Genomic DNA, 25,929 nt, shown 5'->3' on the forward strand with positions numbered 1-25,929 from the left:
ATTTAAAAGATTTTTTTATTATACATAAAACATTTATGTGAAATATCAACTAACAAATTAAAAGAAAATAAACAACTATAATATTGTACATTTATCTATATGTTTAAATTTTAAATACTTTTAAAATCTTCATATTATTAATTTGTTTTTTACTTTGCCTTCTCTTCTCTTTTTTTCTTTTTTTCTTTTTTTTTAAATATTACTTCAACATAATTTGAATATCCAAATTTTACGTAATTCACTTCTACCTATATATATGTGTGTGTGTGTGAGTCTTCTAGTTGTTACAAGTAATATTCACTATATCATATAAATCTTCAAGTAAAAGAAATATTTAATTACTCAAGAAAATTATAAAATAATTTTAAATCCACATTATTGTTAATATCAAATTAAATACATCAAGTATTATGTGATTTCCTTGTGTAAAGGATAGACATATCCTGAATACTCATATGTTAAAGTTTTAAGAAATTTCAGGTTGTTTTACAATTCCATTAGCAATTGTGTTTCTAAAAGTAGTTTTTTAATACTCACATTTATGACTATGTTTCAAAATTAGTATATCGAGCTCATTATTAAAAAAATCACGAAAATGGGAAAGAAATTCTAAATGGCCTGGAAACCTAGTTGAATAATTTAATTTTACATTTTGAAAATTTGTTTTCATCGTTGAAAAAAGGCCACTTTATAGTTTTTAAATAATATTTAGATATTGTTTAAAATGAATATTTTAATAATTTCAATAACAAAATATTTCAATTATTGCACATAAAACAATTGCTAATCACATATTTAAATGGTTTTTGGGGAAAAAATAAACCTTTTATGGACCCAATTCCCAATTATCTCATCAAGTTTTTGACATTTACTTGTTATAATTATATTTATGTGTATCACAATAAATATTTGAATGACAATACTTAGTTGAATAGCATTACTTCATTACCAAATGGAAAAATCTACCACTAAATCACTTATTTATTATATTTTTGTGTATCACAATAAATAGTTGAATGACATTACTTCATTAAGAAGTGGCAAAATCTATTGCTGAAGCATTTATTTATTATCTTTATTCCTAAGGTTAACTAGGTCAATTGAAATTAGCCTATTTCATTTGTTATTAAAGTTCAAATAATATTGTAATACTAATAAAAAGTGATAGTATTTAACTATAGGCAACTTATTCAAGCAATCATCTAAAATTTACTATTTAAAAACTTGTAATATATTACAAGTGCTTCATACTAAGCACATCTAGAAATAATATTTTCTTTCTCTACTTGTTATTAAGTGTATGAATTTAATTTCAATTATCTAATTTTTGAAATGGTTTAAAATTCTAAAATCTAAATTTTTATAATGAAAATTTAGCTAATTAAATAAAACTTTAAACAAATCCAATTATAATAGTAGACTATTAGGAAAACATTTTAGATTATTCATTTTGAAATAAATAATAAGGAGGTCCAGCTTACTTTAAACAAATTAAATAATAAAAACTCTAGTTTACTTTAAACAAATTAAATTATAATAATAAAATATTTCATTAAATTTGAGGAATTTTTTTTTGAAATAAATAATAAACGAGCTCTTTATTTGAACAAACATGAAAAAAATATTCAAATATTCATTTTAAAATAAGTCATGAATTAACTTTGTATTTTTGAACAATTTTACATTTGCCAAATTCTTACCGAACTTAAATAAAATAAAATAAAGCAATAAAAATAAAAATTACACTAGTACAATCCACATAATCTAAACATAAAACCCCAAATGGCAAATATTCATAATCTAAACATAAAACCCCAAATGGAAAATATTCATATGTTAATAATTTTCATACTCTGACCGACACCGACAGATTGTTCTCACTCAACAAACCCCAAAAATATTACATCTTAAAACTCTGATTACCAAATGGAAGTGTGATGGCACTTGAGAAAATTCGGTTTATCATCTTTGTTTAAAAAGACTGTCACCTTGACACTATCTATATGCTTTAAAACCGGTCTTTTAACAATAGCAGAGCTCCAAAATTTATTCCAAACATAATATCTAGTAAACATAGTCCAAGATCAATTAATTAATTAATTAATTAATACAAGCTTAAGGTTTCTCTTGTTTACCATTCCCATTACCATTCCCATTCCATAGTTTTAATTGCTGCGAAAACATACACACATGTAGAATTGATATATATTTTTACTCTAATATTTATAACAAAAATCCACAACATTTTTCAAATGAGTTTAGCTACACTTCAACGTGACTTAGCAATGTTAATGATATTCATATCTGCGGTGAGAATAACTTTGACTTTACAACAGTTCCCTTTGTTTTTTCCACGGTAAATCGTGACCCTCCTTTGCTCAATCCAACGGGGCAAACTCGTTCTCGTTGTTCCTATCTTCCTATTTGACTTGACTATGGAATTGCCGCTCTGCTGAAGGCGCAACTAGAGTTCCAGAGATTGAAACAATCTCGATCCATCACCAAAGCTAGCGCTAAGGCAAGATCGATCAGCTATATACCTGAAGGCACCATCGCCCAGTCAGTTTGGCCCAGGTTCGAATCCCATTAAAGAACACAACAATATGAAGAAATTCAGAAGACCTACCTGGTTATAATTCAACGCCTCTTCGTTGGAATCCAATGCAGAAATGGTGCCCATAGGCTTGCTGCGAAATACAATAGCAACCTTTGGAGATTTTCCCAGGCATCAGCCTCCATGGGATGCGAATCAGAAAGCCTGCGTCTGGATACCCTTCATTGCAGCCTAATTCAACGACATTAATTCACTGCAGTCCCTGCTCTTTGTGCTCTCCAGCGTCCTTATCAGCGGTGGGTAGGGTTCGTAAGTGAGACTTTTCTCATCCAAAGATGGACGTTCTAGGTTGATTGCTTCCCTGGTTTCCTTCGGCGAGGTGCAAGCGGGAGCAGAGCTGAATAAATTGGGGGCAGAGAATTCCATAAGCCCTTGGGAAACGTTGCAGATGATGACCTGATGAAACTAACCAATTCTTATTTATGTAGGTGAAGAAAATACGCGCACAACCCTTTAGTTTGAACGCTGGAAGATAACCCGAAATTTGAAAATTTTCGGGGGCGGAGGGCAGCATTGATGGGAAGTAGGGAGATGAGTCAAAGCTGTCAGAAAAAAAAGCCGCCGAAAACTCTTTTTTGAAATTGCCAGACTTGATGACCAGCATGATGCACCCATTTTTTACGACCAGTCTCAATTGCTCGGAAAAATAAATCCATCGGAAAACTAATTGTCATGAAATAACATGTATCTTCATGGTAGCCATGCGGTAATAATCACCCTGTACTTTTGAAGTGTATTAATGGATTTATAGGGATGGAACATTGTTATTGTATAAAGTATTAAATCAAGTGTCATAACATTTAATAAAGAGTATTTATCAAATCTAAATATTTATGTTTAGTAATTTATTTTTACATTTCATTTTTTTAATATTTACTTTTATTATATTTTTTACTAAAAAAATGTGTAAAACAATAAATATAGACATTCAGATTATATTATATTATTTATAATTTGATAGTTTTTTTTTATTTTTTAATTAATAATCAGATAATTAATTGAATATAAAATAAATAACTACATATTTTTTAGTTACAATATTCATTTAAATTAATTTCTTTGCATAAACTATTTGGTCCTTGTCATGAACCACACTTAAAGTGTGGGCCAAAAATTTCTCTTATGTGATTTCTATGGAAAGACTTTGCTTAATTTATTTAAATTTCTTTTTATATATAATTTATTTAGACAATGTTTAATTAATTTATTTTTTATATGAAAAATATGGAGGTTGTATCTCAAAATTTATATATTTATAATTTATAATACAATTTTTTACATAATAATAATAATAATTTAATTTTAAAATAGATAAATATGATATTATATATAAGGCTATTTTAAATTGGGGTTTATGATTACTATGTAGCATACTTTATATATACATGGTTTTAGAGATTTTTAACTCTATAAATATGTAAATTAATCTAATTAAACTATGTTTTGAAGTTTTTTAACTCTAAACATTTAAATTAGTCTAAATTAGCTATCAATTACTTTTTACATAAGAAGTAGGTACTAAGCAACATCATAATAATAATAGTTTAATTTTAAAAGATATATATATATATATCTATTCCAAAGAAAAAATTGAATTTTTTATTAAGGTAATAAAAAGTTACATAGTATATGCATTTAAGCATTCATTACATTGTATGACTTTGTTCAAAACATAGAGTTGTTATGAAATGGTATGTTTGAGTGCCTTCTAACTCTACCATCTCATTTTTGCTAATTCAAGATCGTTGAATTCATTATCTCGGACCTCCTAAAAAATGAAAACAACCCAAACAGGATATTGGTTAGGTTACAGTATATAACCCCCCAAAAAGATCATCATAAATTGATATCTGAAGTAATCAATATACCATAAGGAAGCTCTAAGCCATTCTCAGGCCTCCTCATAGAGGAAAACAACCCAAACAGGAATAAGGTCAACTTACAGTTTGACAAAAGTATTTCACCCAAATCGTTATCTGTTTTTGAGGACATTAAATGATAATAAGTTGAGTTTCTGATTAAAACTAAAAACTAAGCATTTAAACAGTAAGGAAAAAGTATCACAGGCCGAAGCCAAGAGACTGTTTGGAAAGATTCTCAAAATGGTGGCTAATCCGACACACGGATCTCATCCAACTCAACTTCCTCTATCCTCCAATTGTCCAGATCCTATTGTAGACCCGCTTTAGAATGTTGGTCTGCTGCACTATTGCGTTCCCTGTAAATATGACATATTGTGATATCATTAAAAAAATGTTTTGAATGTTTTGCTTCTTCTAACAAGGGAGATAGAATATAATTCTAGCATATGCTCTTGCCGTTGCACCATTTGATAATATTCATCAAATCCTCGAAGATCTGAACCGAGTGAATGCTCAGGTGAGTAAGCCAACAAAGAAGTAGTTGTAAAGCAAGAAGTTTTGTGTAATTGTTGGTTCCATTCCCCAATCCAATAGAGGCTTTAAGACTCCTGTGGTCATTTAGGTGTATCAACAATCCTGCCCCACATTTATTGTTTTGGTCTGAGGCCCCATCAAAATAGGCCCATGGAGTTCCTTCTCTAATTTGTTCCTCTCTTACGATTCTTGGATTTGCATCCCGAATTGGCTTAGGAATACTTGCATAAATTGCAGTGCATTCTACAACAATGTGACCTGCTGAGGGAGTCTAGTCTTTGAAAATATTGTTGTTACGGGCCATCCAGATACCCCAGGCTATGATTAGGGGGAGATTTCTCATATTTCCTTCTGGATAATCCTTCCACCATTTATTCCATACTTCTGATAGGGTTTCCCCTTCCCAGGTCATCCTGGTCTGAATCAGTCTCCCTGATTCCATCCACACCTCCTTTGTGAATGGGCATTTTAGGAAGAGATGGTGGATCATTTCTATGTCATTTTTACATAAGGCACACCTTCCTAGGCTCGACTTGTATCTCCTCTGTAAAATGTCCCAGGTTGGCACTTTATTTCTTAGTATGCACCAGAAAAACATTTGTGCTTTTGCTAGGCATTTCAGCTTCCAAATGAGGCTCACCCACCATTCCTGATTCCCCCACCCCTTTCTTGACATGAGAAATTTATAGCCTTGTTTTGGAGAATAGGAGCCCAAGGGGGCATGTGCCCAAACTAGTTGGTATGGTCTATCTCTAAGCCTAACATTTGACCTGGTCAGTTCCTTGGTGAAGTTTTGCCACTCCTCCCTCCATTGTTGATTGAGATTTAGGTCAGTCCCAGATAACCAAACTTGGCCCTATATTGTGGAATGACCATTTTTTTGAATCTGGCTTATATGCTGGATGCCTCTTGAGTCTAGTTGATTTATAAGACTCGGAGTCAGTGAAAATCCTTCATTGCACCCCACCCAGGGATGCTTCCCTATCCTGACTTGTTATCCATTTCCTATTTGCCAAGAGAGGCCTTGTTTTATGATATTAAAGGCAGCTATGGTATCTTTCCACACCACCGATGCATTCCTTTTCTTCTTATTTGGTGTCCTAATCCAATTGTCCAACAGAATGGGATCAATGTACTTTCGTTTGACCACTATGGTCCACAGGTTTTCCATCTTTATTAATCTCCATCCCAGTTTTGTTTCTAGGGATGGTCCAAAGGGTGATAACTCTTTTATTCCCCATCCTCCCCATTCCTTTGGTCTTGCCACCTTATCCCAGGCCACCCAGGGCAACACTGATTCCTCCTTCGAGCCAGCCCAAAGGAAATGGCTACATACTCGTCTAATCCTTTCTAGAATTCCTTTCGGAACCCATGTAAGTGCCGCCCAGTACACTGGAATGGCCATTATGACTAATTTTATGAGTGTCAGTCTTCCTGCTCTGGACAACCATTTAAAACTCCAATGATTTATCCTAGATTCTATTTTTGCCACCAACCAGAACCAATCATGTTTCCTGTATGAGTGTGGCTTTAGGAAGAATCCTAGGTACTTGAAACTATCTTCCAACCTCCGACCTTCAAAGGGCAGGTCTTCTGCTATGTTCCAAGATTCCATTCTATTAAATCCTTCCAAAATTAATGAGGATTTTTCCTTATTGACGAGCATGCTCGTCACCTTGAGGAATAGTTCCAATATCTTTTTTAACTCCTTTGTTTCACTCCTTCTTCCATTGCTGAAAAGAAGAATGTCATCCACAAACAGTAAATGAGTTATATAAAGGTTGACTGCCACTTCTACTCCTTGAATGTCTCCTTTCCTTCTTGCTTTTAGTAACAATTGACTTAGACCTTCTGTTGCTAGGAGGAAGAGGAAAGGAGATAAAGGGCAGCCTTGTCCCAGCCCTCTTTGGCCTTGAAAAAAAGAGGATGCCGCCCCGTTGATTAACACCGCAAAGCTCACATTGTTCAAGCACCCCATGACCCAGTTTATGAAGTCCACTTGAAATCCCAGGTGAGTTAGAAGCATTCGAAGGTACATCCAACTGATTCTATCATAGGCTTTAGAGAGGTCAATTTTCACTACTACACCTTTGCTCTTGTTTAATTTTATGCTATGAATGGTTTCCTAAGCCACTCCTATCACTTCATGAATCTGTCTTCCATCCAGGAATCCAAATTGTTCTTTTGAAATATGCCTTGAGAGCATTGGCTTCAATCTGACAACTATCACTTTTGCTATTATTTTGGAGATATAGTTGCACAAAGAAATTGGTCTAAAATCCTCCAAAGAGGAGGGGTATTCCTTCTTAGGGATAAGGGTTATAAAGGTGGCATTAAGGGGTTCAAAAATTGCACCTTTCCTCCTGGATTCTTCAACCACTTCAGTTAATTCACTGCCTATAGTCTCGAAAAAGTGTTGGAACAGCTCCACTGTCCAAATGTCTGGACCTGGACTCTTGTCCTTTGGCATTGATTTTATGATTCCTTCAACATCCCCTCTTGTGACTTCCCTCATGAGCTCTTCAAAATCCTCCTCATCCACATAGCGAGGGAAAGCCCAAGATATCCATATCACCTTAGCTAATGACACTTCTGAAAAATATTTTTGAAGTGGTTTATTCCCATATTGGACACTTCCTCAAAAGAGTTTGCCTGCCTTCCATCCTCTGATTTTAGTGACCAAATGGTATTTACTTTTTTCCTTCATTTTGTATGATTTTGGAAGAATTTAGTGTTTTCATCCCAAACCCTTAACCAGATGGTGCTACTTTTCAAATTCCATTGTTCTTCTCTTGCTAAAAAGATTTTCCTCCTTTGGGTTTCTAGCATCTTGATCCTGTCCCTTTTTTCAATTGTCTCATACCATCAGCTTCTAGACATTTGAGCTCATCGAGCTCCACCCCTATTTGTTTTAGATTTTCATCTTCTTTTAATTTCTTATCTCTGGCCCATTCAATCATAGCCTTCTTAAGGCATTTTAAGTTCTCCATAAAGTGGAAAGCTTTTTCACCATTCTCACTTGGCCTCACAGGTCTCCAAGTTTTTTTAAAGAGGGTGTTATAAGAATCCTCCATTAGCCAAGCTGGATTGAATTTGAAAGGATTTGTCGGCTTTCTACCTCCCTCCCCTACCCACTGCTGGAACACAGGGATCTTTGCCGCTACCTCCTCTCTCAGGAGAAAACTATCTAGTATTTTGGTCACTCAGTCTTCCCTTGTTCTCCTATTCCTCCATGTTGGTCTCGGTTTCAGCAAATTAATATCTAACAACTTTTTCTCTCTAATGATATTTGAGAAAAAGTCTGAGAGCGGGTTTGCATGGGCAAATGGGCCCCAATTTTCAACTATTCCCAGGGAAAAATTTAGGTTGCCCCCAACCACTAGGTTCGGGTTATCCGTAATGGACTTGGAACATAGATTATTCCAAAAATGGACTTTGTCTTGGCATGGCCCATAAATATTGAGGATTAACAGGTTTCTGCAAAGCTCTAAGGAGTAACATTCTATTCCGATCACCTGGTCCAACCCCCAAGCATTCAAAACTCTTAATTTACCTTCTTTTACACCCAATGCCAGCCCCCTTGAATGACCTTTGGCATCCAAGGCCTGGATGTGCCATCCAGGCATTAATTTAGACAGAGTTTTTGTTACTTCAGTTCCAGCACCCAACATTTCTTGTAAGAGTAGAATGTCTGGGTTGTAATTGCGAATCACCTCCTTTAGAGCTAGTTTTTTAGGACCACTGGCTAAACCCCTACAATTCAGAGATAGCATAATCATTGGATAACCTTTGGGGGGTTTTGCATTGCTCTAAGCACCCTGAAGATGGACATTTGCTTCCCATCCACAATGTCCAATTTGGCTCGCAATTGAGCCTTTGATAGGTTTGATTTCCTCCCTCTAGCCTTCCGGTCCCCTTCTTGGATATTCTACATTCCGAGCCCTCCCACAACCTCCCAAGGAGGGGGTTTTTTCTTAAGGGGCCTGAGATTGTAGAAGGGGTTAACAACATGGGTATCAACAATGTTCATGGCTTCCTCACCCTTCCCAGTCTTTCGGTTCAGATCTAAATCAGGGATTGATGTAATAATACTATCCAATTGTTCATTAGCAATATTTGAGAAGGGTATTACATAGTTCTGAGGCTTGGAGGGACCAAGCACTGATGTAGAAGAAATCAAAGAATGAACAGGAGAAATATGAGTAGGGGTAGAAACCGGAACCATACCCTCTTTTGGATGAGTAAGGCTCCTGGCCTCCATTGCTGTTAGTGTTGGATTAGTCTCCTTTTCCAGCTGAGGATGCTGAATTACTGGATGTTCTTCTTCCTACACTTCCATATTCTCCACGATATCCTCCTGAGGCTTATCAATATCCATCTGATCGTCCCTTGACCCCTTATTCATCTTTCCCCCCTTGTTCTCCTCCTCTGCTGCTTTCCCTCCCCCTTCCTTCCTCTGCTTTCTTCTTCGCCTGAAGCCCATCGAACATTCTTTTGCCAGGTGTCCATATTTATGACACCTGTGACATCTGAATGGCAGGTGTTCATAATCTAACAATTGAGTATAAGTGAATTCCTTGTATTGTAAATTTATTTCTTCTGCCAAACCTGCACGGGGATTTAAGCTTACCAATATACGGGCCATCCCTTGATCTCTCGTTTGCAGAAACGACATATCAGCTTCCATGAATTTTCTCAGGTGGTTGCCAATAGCACTGAATAGAGTGTCGACCCAAAGGAACAACGGTAGTCCAAGCATGCGTACCCACACAGGTGATTCGTCTACTGTTTCCCTTTGTGCATCAAACATGGGGTTCCATTTCTTGAAGAATATCAGATATCTCTCGAATCACCAATTCCTCTCCATGATCTAGTCCGTCGATTCTCTCTTCCCGAACTTGACCATGAACCATCCTTTCGCTAGTGTTGTGACCACAAAGGCTGAGTCTGACGCTTCCTGCCAGTTTTTTGTGGTCCATTCTTGAATATAGTTGGTCGAGTATTTCTTTCCTCTTGCCCTTCCTACCAAGGTTAGTTCCGCAACCTCCATGGCCTCGTCGATTTGGACATCCATTCCTAGGACCAAGTTAACTATAGTATCCAATTTCTTGATTATTTTCTGCTTTTTCCTTTTCTTCCCCGCCTACCGTTGTCGAAACCTTCCCTCCCTGTTTTGTGCGTTTGCTTCCACATTGGTTGCTACTGCCGGGAGCGTTCCTGAACGCCCCTCTTTCTTGTATATTCTGAACCCTTCGAAGGACCTTTCACCTACTTAGTTTGTCTCCTCTACCCCTGGGGTAAATTCCTTGTTGCCTGGCTGCCCTTTCCTTTCGATTATAGTTTCCCTCCTAGCGTTGGTCTACTTGGCTCCTCCTCTCTTCCCACCCTCCTCAAACCTATCTCCAACTGCCTTCCAGCCACCCTGACGAGTCCTCTGCTATCTCTAACAGGCCAGCAATGCTCACCCCTGTAAATGAGTTATTTCGAAGGCACTTCTACTTCCATTATTATGCAGGCTTCTGCATGCAAGGGTGTTGTTCAGGCACAACCCTCTCCCCTCTTTTTTCGGCCCTAAACCCCCCGCCAGGCAGGTACGCAGGCCTTCTTGGCCTTTAAATCCACAACTCATAACTATATCCTCTAAGCCTCCTGAGTAAAATTGATTAAGTGAAAGAGGAGGGTCGTAACTTACTTGAAAGCCCTCACTTTCCGCCACTTTGTGCTCAGAAAAAGACGACCTCTCTTACAACTACTGCCCTTCCCATTTCTCCAGATGCAACAACCCTAAGCTTTCATCAAGGAGTCCTAGGGATTTGTTGTGCTTCCAACCCGCTTCCGAGCCTCCTTTCTTCCTTCCTAACTATCCAGTTAGATGAATATACTGCTCTATATTTTGGTCTGTTACCTCCAGACCCCACACCGACAAAATGTCCCCAGGTTCAGGGTCCAAATCAACAATTTCGCTCTGTTTGACCATTTTCCGCCCTCCTGTTTCCCGTTAACAACTTAGCAAAAGAAACGACACTCTGTGCTCCAACTTTAGGCGCGCATTGAGGATAGAAGGCGGCAATGCAACCAAGATTAATACTGTAAACCGTTTCACCGTTTGCCATCCTCTGCTTAGTTCATAGGCTTATTGGCATAATTCCTACAACGTACGCGTTCATGCATGTTACCTTCCACCTATCCTCATTTGTCCTCCCGTCCCTGACAACCTCGAACCTTTCGATGCCATCTGGTCGTTTCCTGTACCTCCTCCCTGTCGCCATCTCGGTTTTGCAAGCCACCTGCCTGCAGTCAGATGTCTCTGGTTCGAAACCCTAGTTTCATCGCCACCTTGTTTGAAACCTTAGTTTCTCCCTCAAGCCTCCACCACTCTTTGACCCCATATGATATTATATGTTAAGCTATTTTAAATTGAGATATATGATTACTATGTAACATATTTTATATATATAATTTTAGATATTTTTTGCTCCATAAATATTTAAATTAGTTATCAATTACATTAGGTAAGAAGTTTAACTCTAAATATTTAAATTAAACTAAATTAACTATCCATTGCTTTTTATTTAAAAAAAACCAATATTAAGCAGCAACTCTATATATTACATTTGTTTAAACATCAAAATTGTCTTTTAATTTATTTTTATTGAATAGAGATTTCAATGTTTAATACATCCCGAGTCACAACTCATCTGTCACTTAAATCACATTCGTATGGGCGGAAGTAAATTTTTTATGTTTTGGGTGGGGATTGGATGGTCGTGATTCACGACAGGTGGATGAACACTTTCTACTCTGGCGTTCATTCAAATACAAAACACTGACAACCACCAGCCGCAAACACCTGCTCAACGTTGCAAGAAGAAAGAACCCTGTGCTCCTCCATTCTTCCTGCCTGCTACTCCCAAGCTTTGCAAGAGGTTTCATCGTGCATTGCAAAATATTTATAGCATCGGAGAACAAATTATCTTCCATTTTCGAATTGTATATGTTGGAGGGACAAATGTTGGCAGGAAGCATGGTGAATACAGTGGGAACAGGCCTCTCTGTAAGACAATTGGCTAACCTAAGCATGTGTGCTAAAGGGAGTGAGTTTGCTTCTACAATTAGGGGCATGAACTTTAAGCCATTCTCTTACTCTAATACATGCAAATACAAAAGGACGTCAGGAGAAAGCCGCCTTCTTGTGTGGACATCTGCCAAAGCGGAGGAGATAGAAGTAGAGGCAAAAGAAAACGCAAACTTACTCCGGGTATGCATTCTCTCCTTCTCATACCCACATGGACACTATTATTATCCTGGCCAAATCTAGGCAGCATTCCATGGATTCTAACTGCTGAACTCTCTATTTCTGCTTGAATACTGATTACTCTGGTAGTTGCTCACCTGTTAAGCCATGTTGAATATGCAATTCAAGTTTATAAATCATTATTTTTTGTTACCTTGACTTTCAGCAATTTGAATTTTGAATTTTATGGTTACATAATATTTTATAACATATATAATATATTATATATTGATTGCTAATTGAGCTGCCCCGCTAAGCCAAGTTCAAGTTCATAAAGCATTATTAGTAAGAAAACAGGAGAGTTTATAAATCATTATTTTTTGTTAGCTTTACTTTCAGGAATTTGAATCTTGAATTTTATGGTTACATAATATTTTATAACATATATAATATATTGATTGCTAATTGAGCGGCCCCTCTAAGCCAAGTTCAAGTTAATAATAAGAAAACAGGAGAATAATTTTGTGAGCACTGAAATTTTAGTCTTTGAGTTGCTGACCTGGCTTTTAAAAAAAAATTATATTTTTTATTAATATAAAAGGTCAATATTAGCAATATAGATGGGGCATAATATTTCATAACATATTGATCGCCAATTGGGCTGCCCCTCTAAACTAAGTTCATAAATCATTATTAGTCAGAAGACATGAGAATAATTGGGTGCCCCTCTAAACTAAGTTCATAAATCATTATTAGTCAGAAGACATGAGAATAATTGGGCTGCCCCTCTAAACTAAGTTCATAAATCATTATTAGTCAGAAGACATGAGAATAATTTTGTGAGCACTGAAATTTTAGTATTTGACTTGCTGACCCGGTTCCATTTTTTTTAAACGTGGAATTATAAATTTTATTAATATAAAAAGTCAATGCTAGCAGTAGACATGGGGCTGCTTTCAGAATTTTAGAGCTTTATACAAAATAGCTGTCTCTTACCACATTGGAAGTCTTATTACAGACTATAACAAAACATTCCAGATTTCATTCATAAAGCCTGATTCACAAAACCCTAGTTGATCATACCTTTATCTAGTGGAATTTTGTTGTAGGATCTTTAGAGGGAATTTTGTTGTAGGATCCTTAGAGGGTATTTAGCTTAAGATCATTTGGTTAATTGACCTCTAAGCCTTATCAAGGAAGCCTCCCTGTGTTGGATTATGGTTCTTCACTGGAAATAAGGTAGTAGTTGTTGAGGTCACAGTGTTAACACACTCCACTGTGTTGTACATTGTTTGAGTCACTTAGTAAGACTTTGCACTAGGTGCTAGATTTTGTTATAATAGTGACTTAAAGAAGCATCTAAAGAAAGGTAAAAATAAAGCAATGGCAAATGTCCTAAAAATTTCAAGCTCTGCACATTAAGTCAAGTAGTTGTTTTAATTGAGCTAATGCAATTTGTGCACATCCAAGAAATTAACCAGTGGCTACACAATGGCTAATACATTGCTAGCTAATTTGCGGTAATAGACAAAATGCAATTCAATACACAAATGAACAAGAAGTCAAAAAACTCTCTTGCTTTCAACATTGTCGTCTATCAGGTTAGACGTTGATGTTGGGTATTATTGACGTGGGCAATAATTTGTGGAGATGATGTTGCTCTATTGGCTACACAATGGCTAATACATTGCTAGCTAATTTGCGGTAATAGACAAAATGCAATTCAATACACAAATGAACAAGACGTCAGAAAACTCTCTTGCCTTCAACAACCTCGTCTATCAGGTTAGACGTTGATGTTGGGTATTATTGACGTGGGCAATAATTTGTGGAGATGATGTTGCTCTATTTAGTGTGGAGTTATATTATAAACAATTGGATATACAATGTTCAACGAATTAGGATGTTAGGGTATTTATCATTCATTCTTTAATATACAAAAATGGTTGATCCGAGAATAAGTCTGTTAAGCAGTATATATTTTACTATTTTGTGCGCTTGTGCACAATAAGGAACAATGTTCTACTCATTTGCCAGGAGAAACATATCTTCAAAAAGGAGGTTCTTTGTCATGGATTTTGTTGATTTGGACGGGCTCTAAATCTTCTTTAATGATGGCACAAGTTGGGATTACCATAGTTGATTGCCATTGGATTGGACTAAAGTATGCGTTTTTATTTAGCAGAATAGATTTACAAAACTTACTTCCATTTTCACAGAGTAGATGTCAATTGCTGAATCCAGCCATCTGACAGGAGCGAAAATCCACTGTAAGCGAACTACTTTTCGCCATTTTTGGCCTGAACCAAATAGATGAAACCTGACAAACGAACCCTGCTTGACAAAAGTCAAGTAGCGAAAGGGCTTACGGAACCTAGCACTGAGGGCTCAACTGGCATGCATGAGGATATAACAACATGGCTCCTTGTTGTTCCTTTTTTTCTATATCACAGATCCACCCTCAGACTTAAAAGGTTGAAATCTAGGCATATATATCTACAATAGCTTGAATACTTCTAATATTGAGCACCTTATTTTGGAGTTGAGCACTATCAATGGGAAAAGAAAAGGATTGAGGATAGAGTTAGGAGCTTTTGATATGACTAGATATTTTAGTTTAAGAGTTCAACGACTTGGCCTTAACTGATGGACGATTAGACATGAGAGGTGGAGGCAAAACTTTACTCCACGACCTAAACATTTCCATTTGACATTCATGGAAGAAATTTAAAGGGAATATTTTAGTGAACATAGAGAAGTCATAATTCTTCCTTTCAAGTCTTATTTTACAATTGACTTGTCAAATCAAAGATCTTAAGGAGTATTGAAATTTTTTATGAAGTTGTAGTAAAACTATCATAGTTTTCTTGAGAAACCAAAGTTTTCCACATAGAGATCTAATGGAGGATACTTATCTTATGCTACCATGGAAAATTGCAGACCGTAGCATGATGTGCATTTATGAAAAATCAATTTGTCTTAACTGAGAGTCAATTGTTCCTAACTTCTAAAGATGGGAATGCCTAAGACAACTACTAAGTGGGTCACCACCTGCCACCTAAGTGGCTCACTTCTTACTTTAGGCTCAGTATAACCAACCCAAGGGGTAATCCCTTGGGCTAGTCCTATCGTTGAAGTAAGGACCTAAGAACCTAGGATTAGGAAAACTAACAAGTGAATTTCTTATGGATATGAAATCTACTTGCTGCTTGAAATGCTAGCCGAATTAAGTCCAAGTTAGACAAAGGGGGTGGTATAGTAAGCAAGGACAATGAAACTTCACTGAAATGGGGTTTAACAATGATCAAGATTTTATATGTTGATTAGATGTACCCAATTTGGTGAAGTGTCCAATTAGAGTCAAGTGAAGTGTTGAACCATAGTTTTAAAAACCGCTTAGAAAAACCGGTAACCGGTCAAACCGGCCGGTCCGAACCGGCCTAAAAACCCGGTCAGACCCTTCATTTGCCTGATTTTTGGCCCTAACCGGTGAAAACCGGCCGGTTTAGGACGGAACCGGCCGGTTTATGGCATGCCCACCGAATCTTGGAAAAATGCGTTGGTGGTTTGTGGTTTAGGGGTTTTGGGGGGGAGGTAAAGGTATTTTCCCTCCAAAAACACCCTCTCCAAGCTATAAGAGACCCCTCTCACTCTCATTTGTCTCACACAACTGATTTGGAGTGTTTGTGAGTTTGTTTGTGAGCTTGGAGAGTGTGGAGTTTTTGCTGAAGTAGTCATCTTGGAGTTGGAGTTGGAGCTATTTTGGAGATAGTGTGTAGCTGCCAGTGGAGTTGCCATCTTCAAGAGGAGGCTAAGGGAGCTAGTTTGCATTTCTAGGTAAGGATTTGCACTTGATAATTCTTCATTTGAGTCTGCTGTCGATGAATTTTTTTTAATGTGTTATACTTATAAACTTCTCACTTCTATGATCTATCATGTATGCTATAAACTCTCTAGCTCTATGCTATCAAATTTTGTAGCTTGAGCCTTGCATGTGCATTTGTTTTCCTACATTTAGCTTTGGTTTTCCATTTTGCTTAGCTGCAATTTTTTTTTTAAATGGCAGATTTCTTTGCAAATTGTTATTATTTCAAGCAAACATGGCTCCAAAAGGAAAGGACAGTGCATGGGCTCATTGTGATGTAATTGATGGAAAAATGATATGCAAATTATGCCATAAATCTATTGGAGGTGGGGGTATTCTTAGGTTGAAACAACACTTGGCTGGGGTAAGAGGCCAAGTAAAGCCATGTGATGCACCAAATGCACTGTTAGGTCCTATTAGGGCAAAATACATTGCCAAGCTTGAAAACTTTTATGAGGATAAGGCTAGGGAGAAGGCCATCCAAGATGAAATTGCAAGGAAGAGGGAATTATTAGAAGCCATGAAAGAGAGTGGGTATGATGATTATGAGATTCAAGACTCCACTTCTATCCCTTCCACCAATGACCCCTTTCACTATGTTCATCCTTCTGTTGGACTTGGCCAACCATCAAAAGGAACAAAGAGAGCAAACATCCAAAGTTATTTCTCATCTTCTGCCAACATTACCTCTTCTAAATCTAATCCCACTTCCTCCCAGCCAAGTTCTCAACCCACTTTGGATCAACATTGGAAAAAACAATGCAAAGAAACTTCTCACCAATACATTGCTAGATGGTGGTATGATTCAGATATCCCATTTAATGCTGCTCGCTCACCTTATTACCAAGCTATGTGGGACTCTGTTATAGCTGCAGGAAAGGGCTTCAAAGGCCCTAGTATGCATGACTTGAGGGGAGCTCTTTTGCAAAAAGAAATATCTTCCATTGATGAGTATTTGGTTGAGTTTAAAGAGTCATGGCTCAAAACAGGTTGTTCCATTATGTCAGATGGATGGACCGATGGAAAGAATCGCACTATCATTAATTTCCTTGTTTCTTGCCCTCAAGGAACCATGTTTTTGAAATCAGTTGATGCATCTGATAAGGTAAAGGATGCAATCCTTCTATTTGAGCTTTTGGATAACGCTATTCAGGAAGTTGGGGAGCAGCATGTTGTGCAGGTCATCACTGATAATGCCTCAAACTATGTTCTTGCTGGAAAGATGCTTGAGGCCAAATATAAGACCATATTTTGGACTCCATGTGCTGCACATTGCATAGACCTCATGCTTGAGGATATAGGCAAAGTGGAGTGGGTAAAAAACACTGTAGAGCATGCCAAGTGCATTACAAAATACATTTACAACCACTCATGGGTATTGAACCTGATGAGGAAACACACTGGAGGCAAAGAGCTTGTTAGGCTTGCAATTATGAGATTTGCAACTCACTTCCTCACGTTGCAATGTCTCAATGGTCAACATAAAAACTTGCAGAAAATGTTTTCCTCTGAAGAATGGTCTGAATCTCGGTGGGCTCGTAGACCAGATGGAAAAGACACCAAAAAGAAAGTGTTAGACACTTATTTTTGGAAAAGGTCTGTAGAGCTTGTGAAAATTACCGAGCCCCTTGTTAAGGTGCTAAGGTTGGTGGATGGGGAAAGATTGGCCATGGGCTACATTTATGAAGCTATGGATCAGGCAAAGGAGCAGATACGGGCAGCTTACAAGGACAGGTTAGCTAAATATGGCCGTATATGGGAGATCATTGATAACAGATGGAACAATCAACTCCATCGTCCTATACATGTAGCCGGGTATTTTTTGAACCCAAGGTATCACTATAAAAATCGGCTAGGAGATCAGCATGATGGGGAGGTCAGAGCTGGATTGATTGATTGCTTGGAGCGCATGGTCCCTAACCATGTAGACCAGTTGGAAATACATAGACAACTTACTATTTTCAATATGGCAAGTGGTACTTTTGGCAAAAACTTGGCAAAGATGGCAAGAGATGTGGACCAACCAGGTAAGCAATTCCAATTTCCATTTTGTTTTTCATTTCAAGTTAAAATTGTTTACGTTCTTTACAATTCAAATTATAAACTAAGTTACTAATTATTGTCTTTTTCTTTGCAGCACATTGGTGGGAGTCATTTGGTGGCCAGTGTCCTCAATTGCAAAGGTTTGCAATTAGAGTCCTCAGTCAAACTTGCAGTGCTTCAGGTTGTGAGCGCAATTGGTCTGTTTTTGAGCGCATACACACGAAGAAGAGAAACCGTTTGGAACAAAAACGGTTAAATGATCTTGTTTTTGTGCAATACAACCTTCGACTGAGGAGGAACCAAATGATGAGCAAATCACCTGATCTAGATCCCATTGTGTTGGACGATATTGATCCAACATCAGAATGGGTGGAGGAGACTGAAGATCCTGTGTTTGAGGCTGATTTTGATATCGACATGGCTTTAGCGGGGGATGAGGCAGATTATGTGGCGGCATCAGAACCAGGATCAGTAGCGGCATCAAGGAAAGGCAAGGAACCAATGGAAGGCACTAGTCGTGCAGGTCGACAAACTCGTGCTTCCATTAGGTCCACTTCTATTGTCATTGGTGGCATTGATACTGATGTTGCAGATCAGGCTGAGGCATCCTCAGACTCTGAACCAGATGATGTCTATGTAGCTACTGATGATGATCCTGTGTCTAGTAGTGGTGATGGACTTGATGATTGATCATGTGTACACTGTAGACTTGTAGTAGGCCAATGGCCTCATAGCTTGCAGCATTGTTTTTGGACTTTATAGGCCATTTAGAGCCTCATTTCTTATGTATTTTGCTATTTTGTCGATGATATGTATTGCACTCGGTGCCATTTTGATATATTCACCTTTGCATGGTATATAAATGAGCAAACTTTGCATATTTTGTCTCTATTGGCTTGGAATCATGGTTTTACATCTTAAAAATAGTTTTGTTTCATTAAAAATTAATTATTTAATGTATTTTTTTAAAACCGGTTCGTTTAGACCAAACCAGTCCCGGTTAGACCGGTTCCGGTCGGTAAACCGGTTCATTAGGTGGACTGGTCCGTTCACCGGTTCCGGTTTTAAAAACATTGTGTTGAACCTTGTGGTATGATTGTTAAACTTCTCAAGTAATTTCAAGTGTTAGATGTTCAATCATGACATTCATGTGTTAATGTTGCAACCACATGGTTGATTTATAAACCATTCAAGATAGCACATCCATAACTGAAATAAATTGCTCTACAAAGTGATTAATTAAACTTTCCCATTTAGTGCATAAAGTGTTTGAGAGTATTATGTTAGATGAACATTAGATACACCATAAGGAAATTATTAGTGCTAGTGCTGCCTTGAAATTGTATTAACCATAACATACGGATCAAATGACAAGATCAAGAGTAATTATACCAGCCATTGTTTTAATATTGCCATCAACACATCAATTAATATAAATCTGCGCCCATAATCAGATTCTGTGGACTTATTACTGTGGGTTGTATTAGTGTTATCGTATGTGAACATCATGAGAAAAGCTCCGTTAGCCATGTACTTAAAGAATCCCAAAAGAAATCTGGATGTAAATGAATAATATCAAGACATATAAAAGCTAAAAAGGCAATTAAAAGGCTGCTGCTGCACATCATATCATGCACAATTGTTTATGTGTGTTCTTTACGAGAAATAAGCATCGTTTATGGCCATGGAGCTAAAATTATATGTTTAGTTTAAGTGTTTAACAATGAAATTTAGTCCACAATAAAGTGCAGATTTTTTTGAAGTACATAAACATAACCATGTTTTCATAAGATTGCATTTTAGACTTGTGAACGAAGAAATATAAATAAAAAGTATGTTGTAATGAATAACGAAAACATAATTAGAATAACGATAAACAACACCATTCCATGAACTTAGATTTCACTTAATTATTTAAGGTGTTTTGTTTTTGTGGGGTAAATGGATCCTTTCATTAATTGGGAAAAGTTACATATAGCTTGGATTTCCAAAAGAGAACTAAATTCCAGGAGATTCTTGAGACTAGCAAGCTGTCCCAAAAGAGGACTAAATTCCAGGAGATTCTTGAGACTAGCAAGCTGTCCCAAAAGAGGACTAAATTCCAGGAGATTCTTGAGACTAGCAAGCTGTCTACCAATAACAGATAACCAAAAACTGACTATGATAATCATGAAAACATAGAAAACTCCTTGAAGATTCAAGATTTCAAGGGGGGAAATATTGGCATGATTTTCCTTGAGTTGACTAATTGTTCACCTTCTTCTTGGATCAATGCCTTAATGCACTTGTGGCCTCGTTTTTTGGCTTCTTTGTCTTGCCTTGAGAACACCTTGAGATTGTTCGTTTGAACCCCAAGACTAGACTGTAAAGAACTCGAGCCTGGTTGATTTCTTTCCTTGTTTCAAAGATAGGAGTTGTACAAAATCCTAGCATGATGATCTAGTACATCCTTCATATCTTTTCCATGCCATTCTTCTGTGAGGGCAATCAGTCATGGGTCATCCAGATCCATATCTTCTGGTAGGGCTTCTACCTGAGTTTCTTCTGTAGGGGAGCTAACAATTTCCTATGGTGATGGATTTTTCTTTTTTCTTGTAAAGTGAAGTCTATTATTGAAAATCAAAATTTACATCGAGGACTACATAGTTCACATTGGTGTCTCCCTAGGGAGACCGGACCATACCCAAAAGTGGACCCGACAACGAGTAGAGAGGGACAAACATAACATTGCATTGCTAAAACAAAACAAACCTAGCCTACAAGTACTACCCATCTGATTAGAACACATGCTAAAATCAAAAGACAAGCATATATGACAGTCATTCCAGAATTGGTCTCCGCACTCCATTCGTGGAAACAAGGCCCTCCTGAATCAATGTCCAACATGCTTCCTTTGAAGGGGACAACGACCATGAGTCCCAATTTGTTGCTAAAGGTAACCTGTTTTCTTTGCATCTCATGTTGGCCAACATATCTGCTACTTTGTTCTCGGTTTGTCTTACATGAAACGAGATCAAAGCTTGGGTGTTCATGATGAGAGTTTTAACATGTTCCATCATGGCTTCTAATCTCCAGCTTCGAGAAACCTTACTTAAGGGGGATCCTAGTTGCAATCTATAGATCATGTTGATGAAAATTTGTGAGTCACCTTCTATGTATAGATTTTGGAATCCATGCTGCAAGGCTAGTTCCAGACCAATTCTCAATCCTGATAGTTGTGTTGAGGTTGATTGTTCCTGAGAAGACATACAAAGGTTTGCCTTTGTGATCCCTTATTATTCCTCCATTTCCTGTTGGGCCTGGATTGCCCTTAGCTGCCTTGTCAAAGTTAAGCTTGACAAAAGGAGTTGGGGGTGGGGACCATGCTAAAGGACTAGATCTAGTTGTAGGCGGTGGGAGAGGGAGAGGGGTACTCAAATTGAGCAGAACCATCTTTGCATTACTGTCACTTCTGTTCCTGCTATCGCCAGTCTGGGGTTAACCATCTCAGAGCTATGATTGTTTCCTTGACATTTTGGATGAATTTATTCCTTGTCATCTCCACAGATGATGTCCCTCCTTTGAAGATCCTCCTATTCCTTTCCTTCCATATGCTCCACATCAAAAAGCCTAGTGAGATCCTCCAGATGCAGTTTAGAACGGGGTTATTGAATGCAACAAGTCTCCAATTTCTAATAGCGTTCTCAGACTATCTTGTATCCAATCTGATTGTGAGAGGGACTACTCCAATTTTTTTCGTAGTTATCTCGCATATGTACATAGATGTACTGAGAATGTGTTCCAGGGTTTTGCTACTTTCCAAACATAAGGGGCATCTGGAGCGTCCTTGGAGACTTCATATTTGAATGTTGTCCCAAGTGAGAGGCTTGTTTTGAATTAACAACCATACAAAGATTGATACTTTGGGCCACAAGTGTCGGTTCTAGATTTTTATCCATACCTCCTCTACCTGTTGATAAGCTTGACCTGGTGATGGAGTTGAAGTTGTGTCAATAGTTGTGGTTTTGGGCACCTCGTATTGGTGACTCATGGTTTTGCATGTAGTTGAAGCCATTAAAAGACTTGGGAATTCTCCATTGTATAGTGTTAGATATTGGTTAGCTTGGCCATGTTTTAGCCAAGGACAATAATAGATATATTGTTGGCTGGTTTTTCCCCAATTGGGGTTTTCGGGGTAAATCATGGTGTACATGGTTTGAATGTCTTGTTGCTATGTGTGTGCTTATTATATTTATTTCTCTCGTATTCTTTGAAAGAATAACAAGTGGCATTATAGCTTTGGTTGGTGAGAGTGGCTTGGGCAAACCCATCACCTGTAGACAGAGGATCTTTGAAGAAAAATCCAGGATTCAGATTGTAATGAGGAGAAGAAAAAATGGCAACAACAACACAAGAAGATGTCGAAGAACTGGCCCTGTTAGGAAACATTTTCCAGTAGTGGTCATGCCAAAAAAAAACTTTTAGGGTTTGAAGCCAAGAAGCAAAATTTGAGGACTCAGATGGCCACATGCAAAAAAAGGTATTGTGATGGAAGTCAGCATGGCAACTATGGATGATTTGTATACAAATGTGAGAGAAATGTGTGGGTTTATTTCTTGTAGAGAGAGCTTGTACACCACCAAATCACTGAGTTGTAGAGATCGCCCGTTCTTTGTTGATTTGTGGTAGCATCGAATGTGGTCTAGCCATGGAAATTGGTGGAGAGTCTAAAGCACATGAGATCTCCAAGACCTAGAAATGGTTTGGGGAAATTCCACCCGATTAGAGAGATACTAATAATATTTTTAATGGGGTTCCTAAGTCTAAACTTAGGAAAATTAAAATAGTAATGGGTATTAATATAAAACTGGGTGAGAATGTTCTAAATGACATGGATTAAGCCAAATCTAATCTTAGACGTTGATTAGGGACTTAATCTCGGTCGTTGAAGACTCAACAGGAAAAGTATAAGAGGAGGCTTGTGGGTTAGTTGGAGACACACCAAGATTGATCAATTAGTTCGATTTTCTAGAGCGGGGTTTGCTGAGAAAATTCGAACAAGTGATCTGTTGCAGCGATGGGCAGTGAGTACATAGCAGAGAGGCAGAGATAGTGCCTGAGGGTCAGTGCAGTGACTGAAGAGGTTGATGCAGAGGCAGACAGAGCTACGCAGAGGTAGCAGGGGCCAAGCAGAGGCAGCTAGAGACTGTGCAGACTCGCAGAGGCTGAGGGGCCCATGTGGGTGACACAAAAGGCCAGAGAGATGACATAGAGAGGCAGAAGGCTGACGCAAAGGGTTCAGGAGTGACGCTGTGGCTAGCAGGGCTGATGCAGAGCCTTGGAGAAGCGCCAAAAAGATTTTCGTGGGGCAGACTAGCTGAATATCTGTCTCCGAGAAGAGGTATTACTGCCGCGTAACAATCTTTGTTGGGTGAGCCAGTTTGACACCCTAGTTGTACTCAAGAAATCTGCATAATAATAAAACCGTTAGAATTGTTGCACCGGTTTTCCTGCATTGGGTTTTTCTGGGGACGATTGTCCAAAAATAACGGTGTCCCTTATGTGTTTGTCTAGTATTTAAGTTGCTGATCTATATGTGAGTTAAGGCTGCATTTGTGTTTATTTTCAGTATTTATATGTATAAATAACTTGTTAATGGAATAAACAAGTAGATGAAATAAACCAGATAATGCAGTAGGGATTTTTAATGGGTAACATTTAGAAATTTCAACAGGGTATCAGAGCATTGCAGATCAAACTGAAGGCATTAACAATATCAGAAATTTGCAGCAATAGCAGCTGTCCCGAGAGACAGAGCTGCTCATAAGCAGAAGGCAGCAAAGGAGTGACGCATCATTTCGAGCCAGAGAGATGGCCAACGCAGACGTAGAGAGAGGCAGAAGAGGCTCATGAAGAGCCATGTCATCCTACTCAGCCAGGTAGGCTTGACGTAGTTGGATAGAGGAGTGATTAAGCCTTTGCCGGGATTGCGCAGAGCTGAGAGGCTTAATTTCTTCAGTTGCCAGGGCCTAGGGAGATGTGGGCAGATTGTGGATTAGGAAGCTGGTGGGGTGCTGTTTCTGTCGGAGTAGAGCTGTACCTAACGGGACAGAACCAAGGTAGAGGGAGTCGCTGCCTTGACGGATTTCTAGCCAAGAAACCCAGATTCGAGTTGCAATTGCAAAGAGGATTGGAGAGGAGCGGTTCGACAGTTGGCGTGAAGATTTCCAGTAGGGAAATCAGGACTTAGAGGGAGATTTCCAGGAGGGAAGTCGAATCTCAGAGGGTGGCCAGAAGGAGCAGAGATGGCAGTAAACGGACTGAGGGATCAGGACAGGTTGGACGGGACTGGAAGGCCAGGATTCTGTCAGTCCTGGATAGACATCGCATCAAGGGCTTCGCTTTGAGAACCGTGGCTAACCCAGTAGACCCAACTGATAATGAGAAGTGAGGATGCAATGGCGAGGGCGAAGTGCATAATCCTTGATGGGGTCAAGGGTCATGTCGTATCACATATTGCCGAAAAGAACACGACAAAGGAGACGTGGGATACTTTGACGACATTGTATCAGGGCACTTCCGTGCAGCGGAAGATGCTATTGGAAAATCAGTTGCGGTCGTATCAGATGCAAAAGGGGGAGCAAATAGATCTATACCTCCTCAGATTGCAGGAGATTTGGGACCAACTTACTTCCATAGGGGCCACGCCGGATCAGGAGTTCATGGTGAGGACTGCCCTGAATGCAGTCTCCGAGGAGTGGGAGACATTTGTCCAAGGCATTTTGGGCAGAGCTACTCTTCCAGGATGGGAAGAGATGTGGGCAGCTCTTCGCCAAGAAGAGATCAGACGGTTGACCAAGGCGAGGAGTAGCAGCAAAGGAGGTTGAATCAAGAAAGAGGAGGAGGAGGATGCGGCTCTAGCATCTGCGGGACAACAGGGGAAGAGGAAGAAGGACATCTCCAAGGTGAAGTGCTTCCATTGTGGGGAGCTGGGTCATTATGCAACCTAGTGTCCCAGGAAGAAGAATAAGGGAGAGGCTTTTGACTCCAAGGCAGCTTTTGACTCGATACTGATGACGACTGTGCCATGAGTGCTCATGAACCTCTAGAGAAGAGGTGGGGTGACATCGAGCTATAGTCAGGAGGACTACAGAAGATGAGGGACAGGATCCTTGAGGTACCCAAACTCTTGGACCATATCTGCCTATGGGAGCCCCGAATGACAGTAGCATGATGACGGATGTTGGTAGAAGCAAGATGCGATGGAGTGACAAGGTAGTGCTAAAGTGCAGAGGTCTGTAGCAGCGCAGTGGGGGTTGCAACATTGCGAGAGGCACACAGGTGTTTGTAGCAGTGCGAGAGGCACAAAGGTGGTTGCAACAACGGAGAGGCAGCAGAGGGAGCACAAGATAGCAGCAGAGGTAGCTTCAGTGTCAGGAGGCTTTTGGATTGACAAGGATGTCAGTATTTGGGTAGATCAGTTACTTCTCGGTAATTGAGTTGCAGTGCAACAATTAACAGTGGTAGTGCTATGGGCAGCATGATGCAACATGTTGAGAGGGAGTTGCAGTACAGATGTAGCAATGGCAGTGGCAGAGCCATGGGTAACAGTGCAGTGGATGTTGGGTAGCAGGCCAAGCATCAACACAGGTACCGGTGCAGAAGAATCAGTGTGATGTTCAGTGGTGGAGCATTACTAGAGCACATTCCTCGCTAAGAGGGAGTGTTGATTTGTGGTAGCATCGGATGTGCTCTAGCCATGAAAATTGGTGGAGAGGCTAAAGCACATGAGATCTCC

General features: G+C 38.7%; 2 protein-coding genes across 2 annotated transcripts in view; both read left to right on the forward strand.

Moving 5' to 3' along the window:
- The first annotated feature begins 11,745 nt into the window (after positions 1-11,745).
- The window catches only part of LOC149239977 (uncharacterized), a 434,082-nt gene continuing 419,898 nt past the window's right edge, over positions 11,746-25,929 (forward strand). The window contains exon 1 of the mRNA XM_089373600.1: positions 11,746-12,268. Within this exon, the coding sequence (XP_089229726.1) occupies positions 12,005-12,268 (264 nt within the window). The 5' untranslated portion in view covers positions 11,746-12,004. The remainder of the gene's footprint in view (positions 12,269-25,929) is intronic.
- On the forward strand, positions 17,313-18,967 carry LOC149239978 (uncharacterized). The gene is made up of 2 exons (XM_089367235.1): positions 17,313-18,136; positions 18,247-18,967. The coding sequence occupies exons 1-2, from the start codon at positions 17,332-17,334 to the stop codon at positions 18,840-18,842; spliced, it is 1,401 nt and encodes a 466-aa protein (XP_089223361.1). The 5' UTR covers positions 17,313-17,331; the 3' UTR covers positions 18,843-18,967.

The sequence above is a fragment of the Pinus tabuliformis genome, chromosome 8 (genome assembly GCF_031772625.1).
Source record: "Pinus tabuliformis cultivar Carrire ecotype Pingquan chromosome 8, CPIR1, whole genome shotgun sequence".
In the NCBI taxonomy this organism is placed as follows: Eukaryota; Viridiplantae; Streptophyta; class Pinopsida; order Pinales; family Pinaceae; genus Pinus; species Pinus tabuliformis.

Bases quoted from the DNA above. Each gene is read 5' to 3' on its own strand.
- LOC149239978 (XM_089367235.1), top strand. From the start codon at position 17,332: ATGCTTGAGGCCAAATATAAGACCATATTTTGGACTCCATGTGCTGCA. The intron at 18,137-18,246 runs GTAAGCAATTCC...TTTTCTTTGCAG, and splicing joins AAGAGATGTGGACCAACCAG to CACATTGGTGGGAGTCATTT.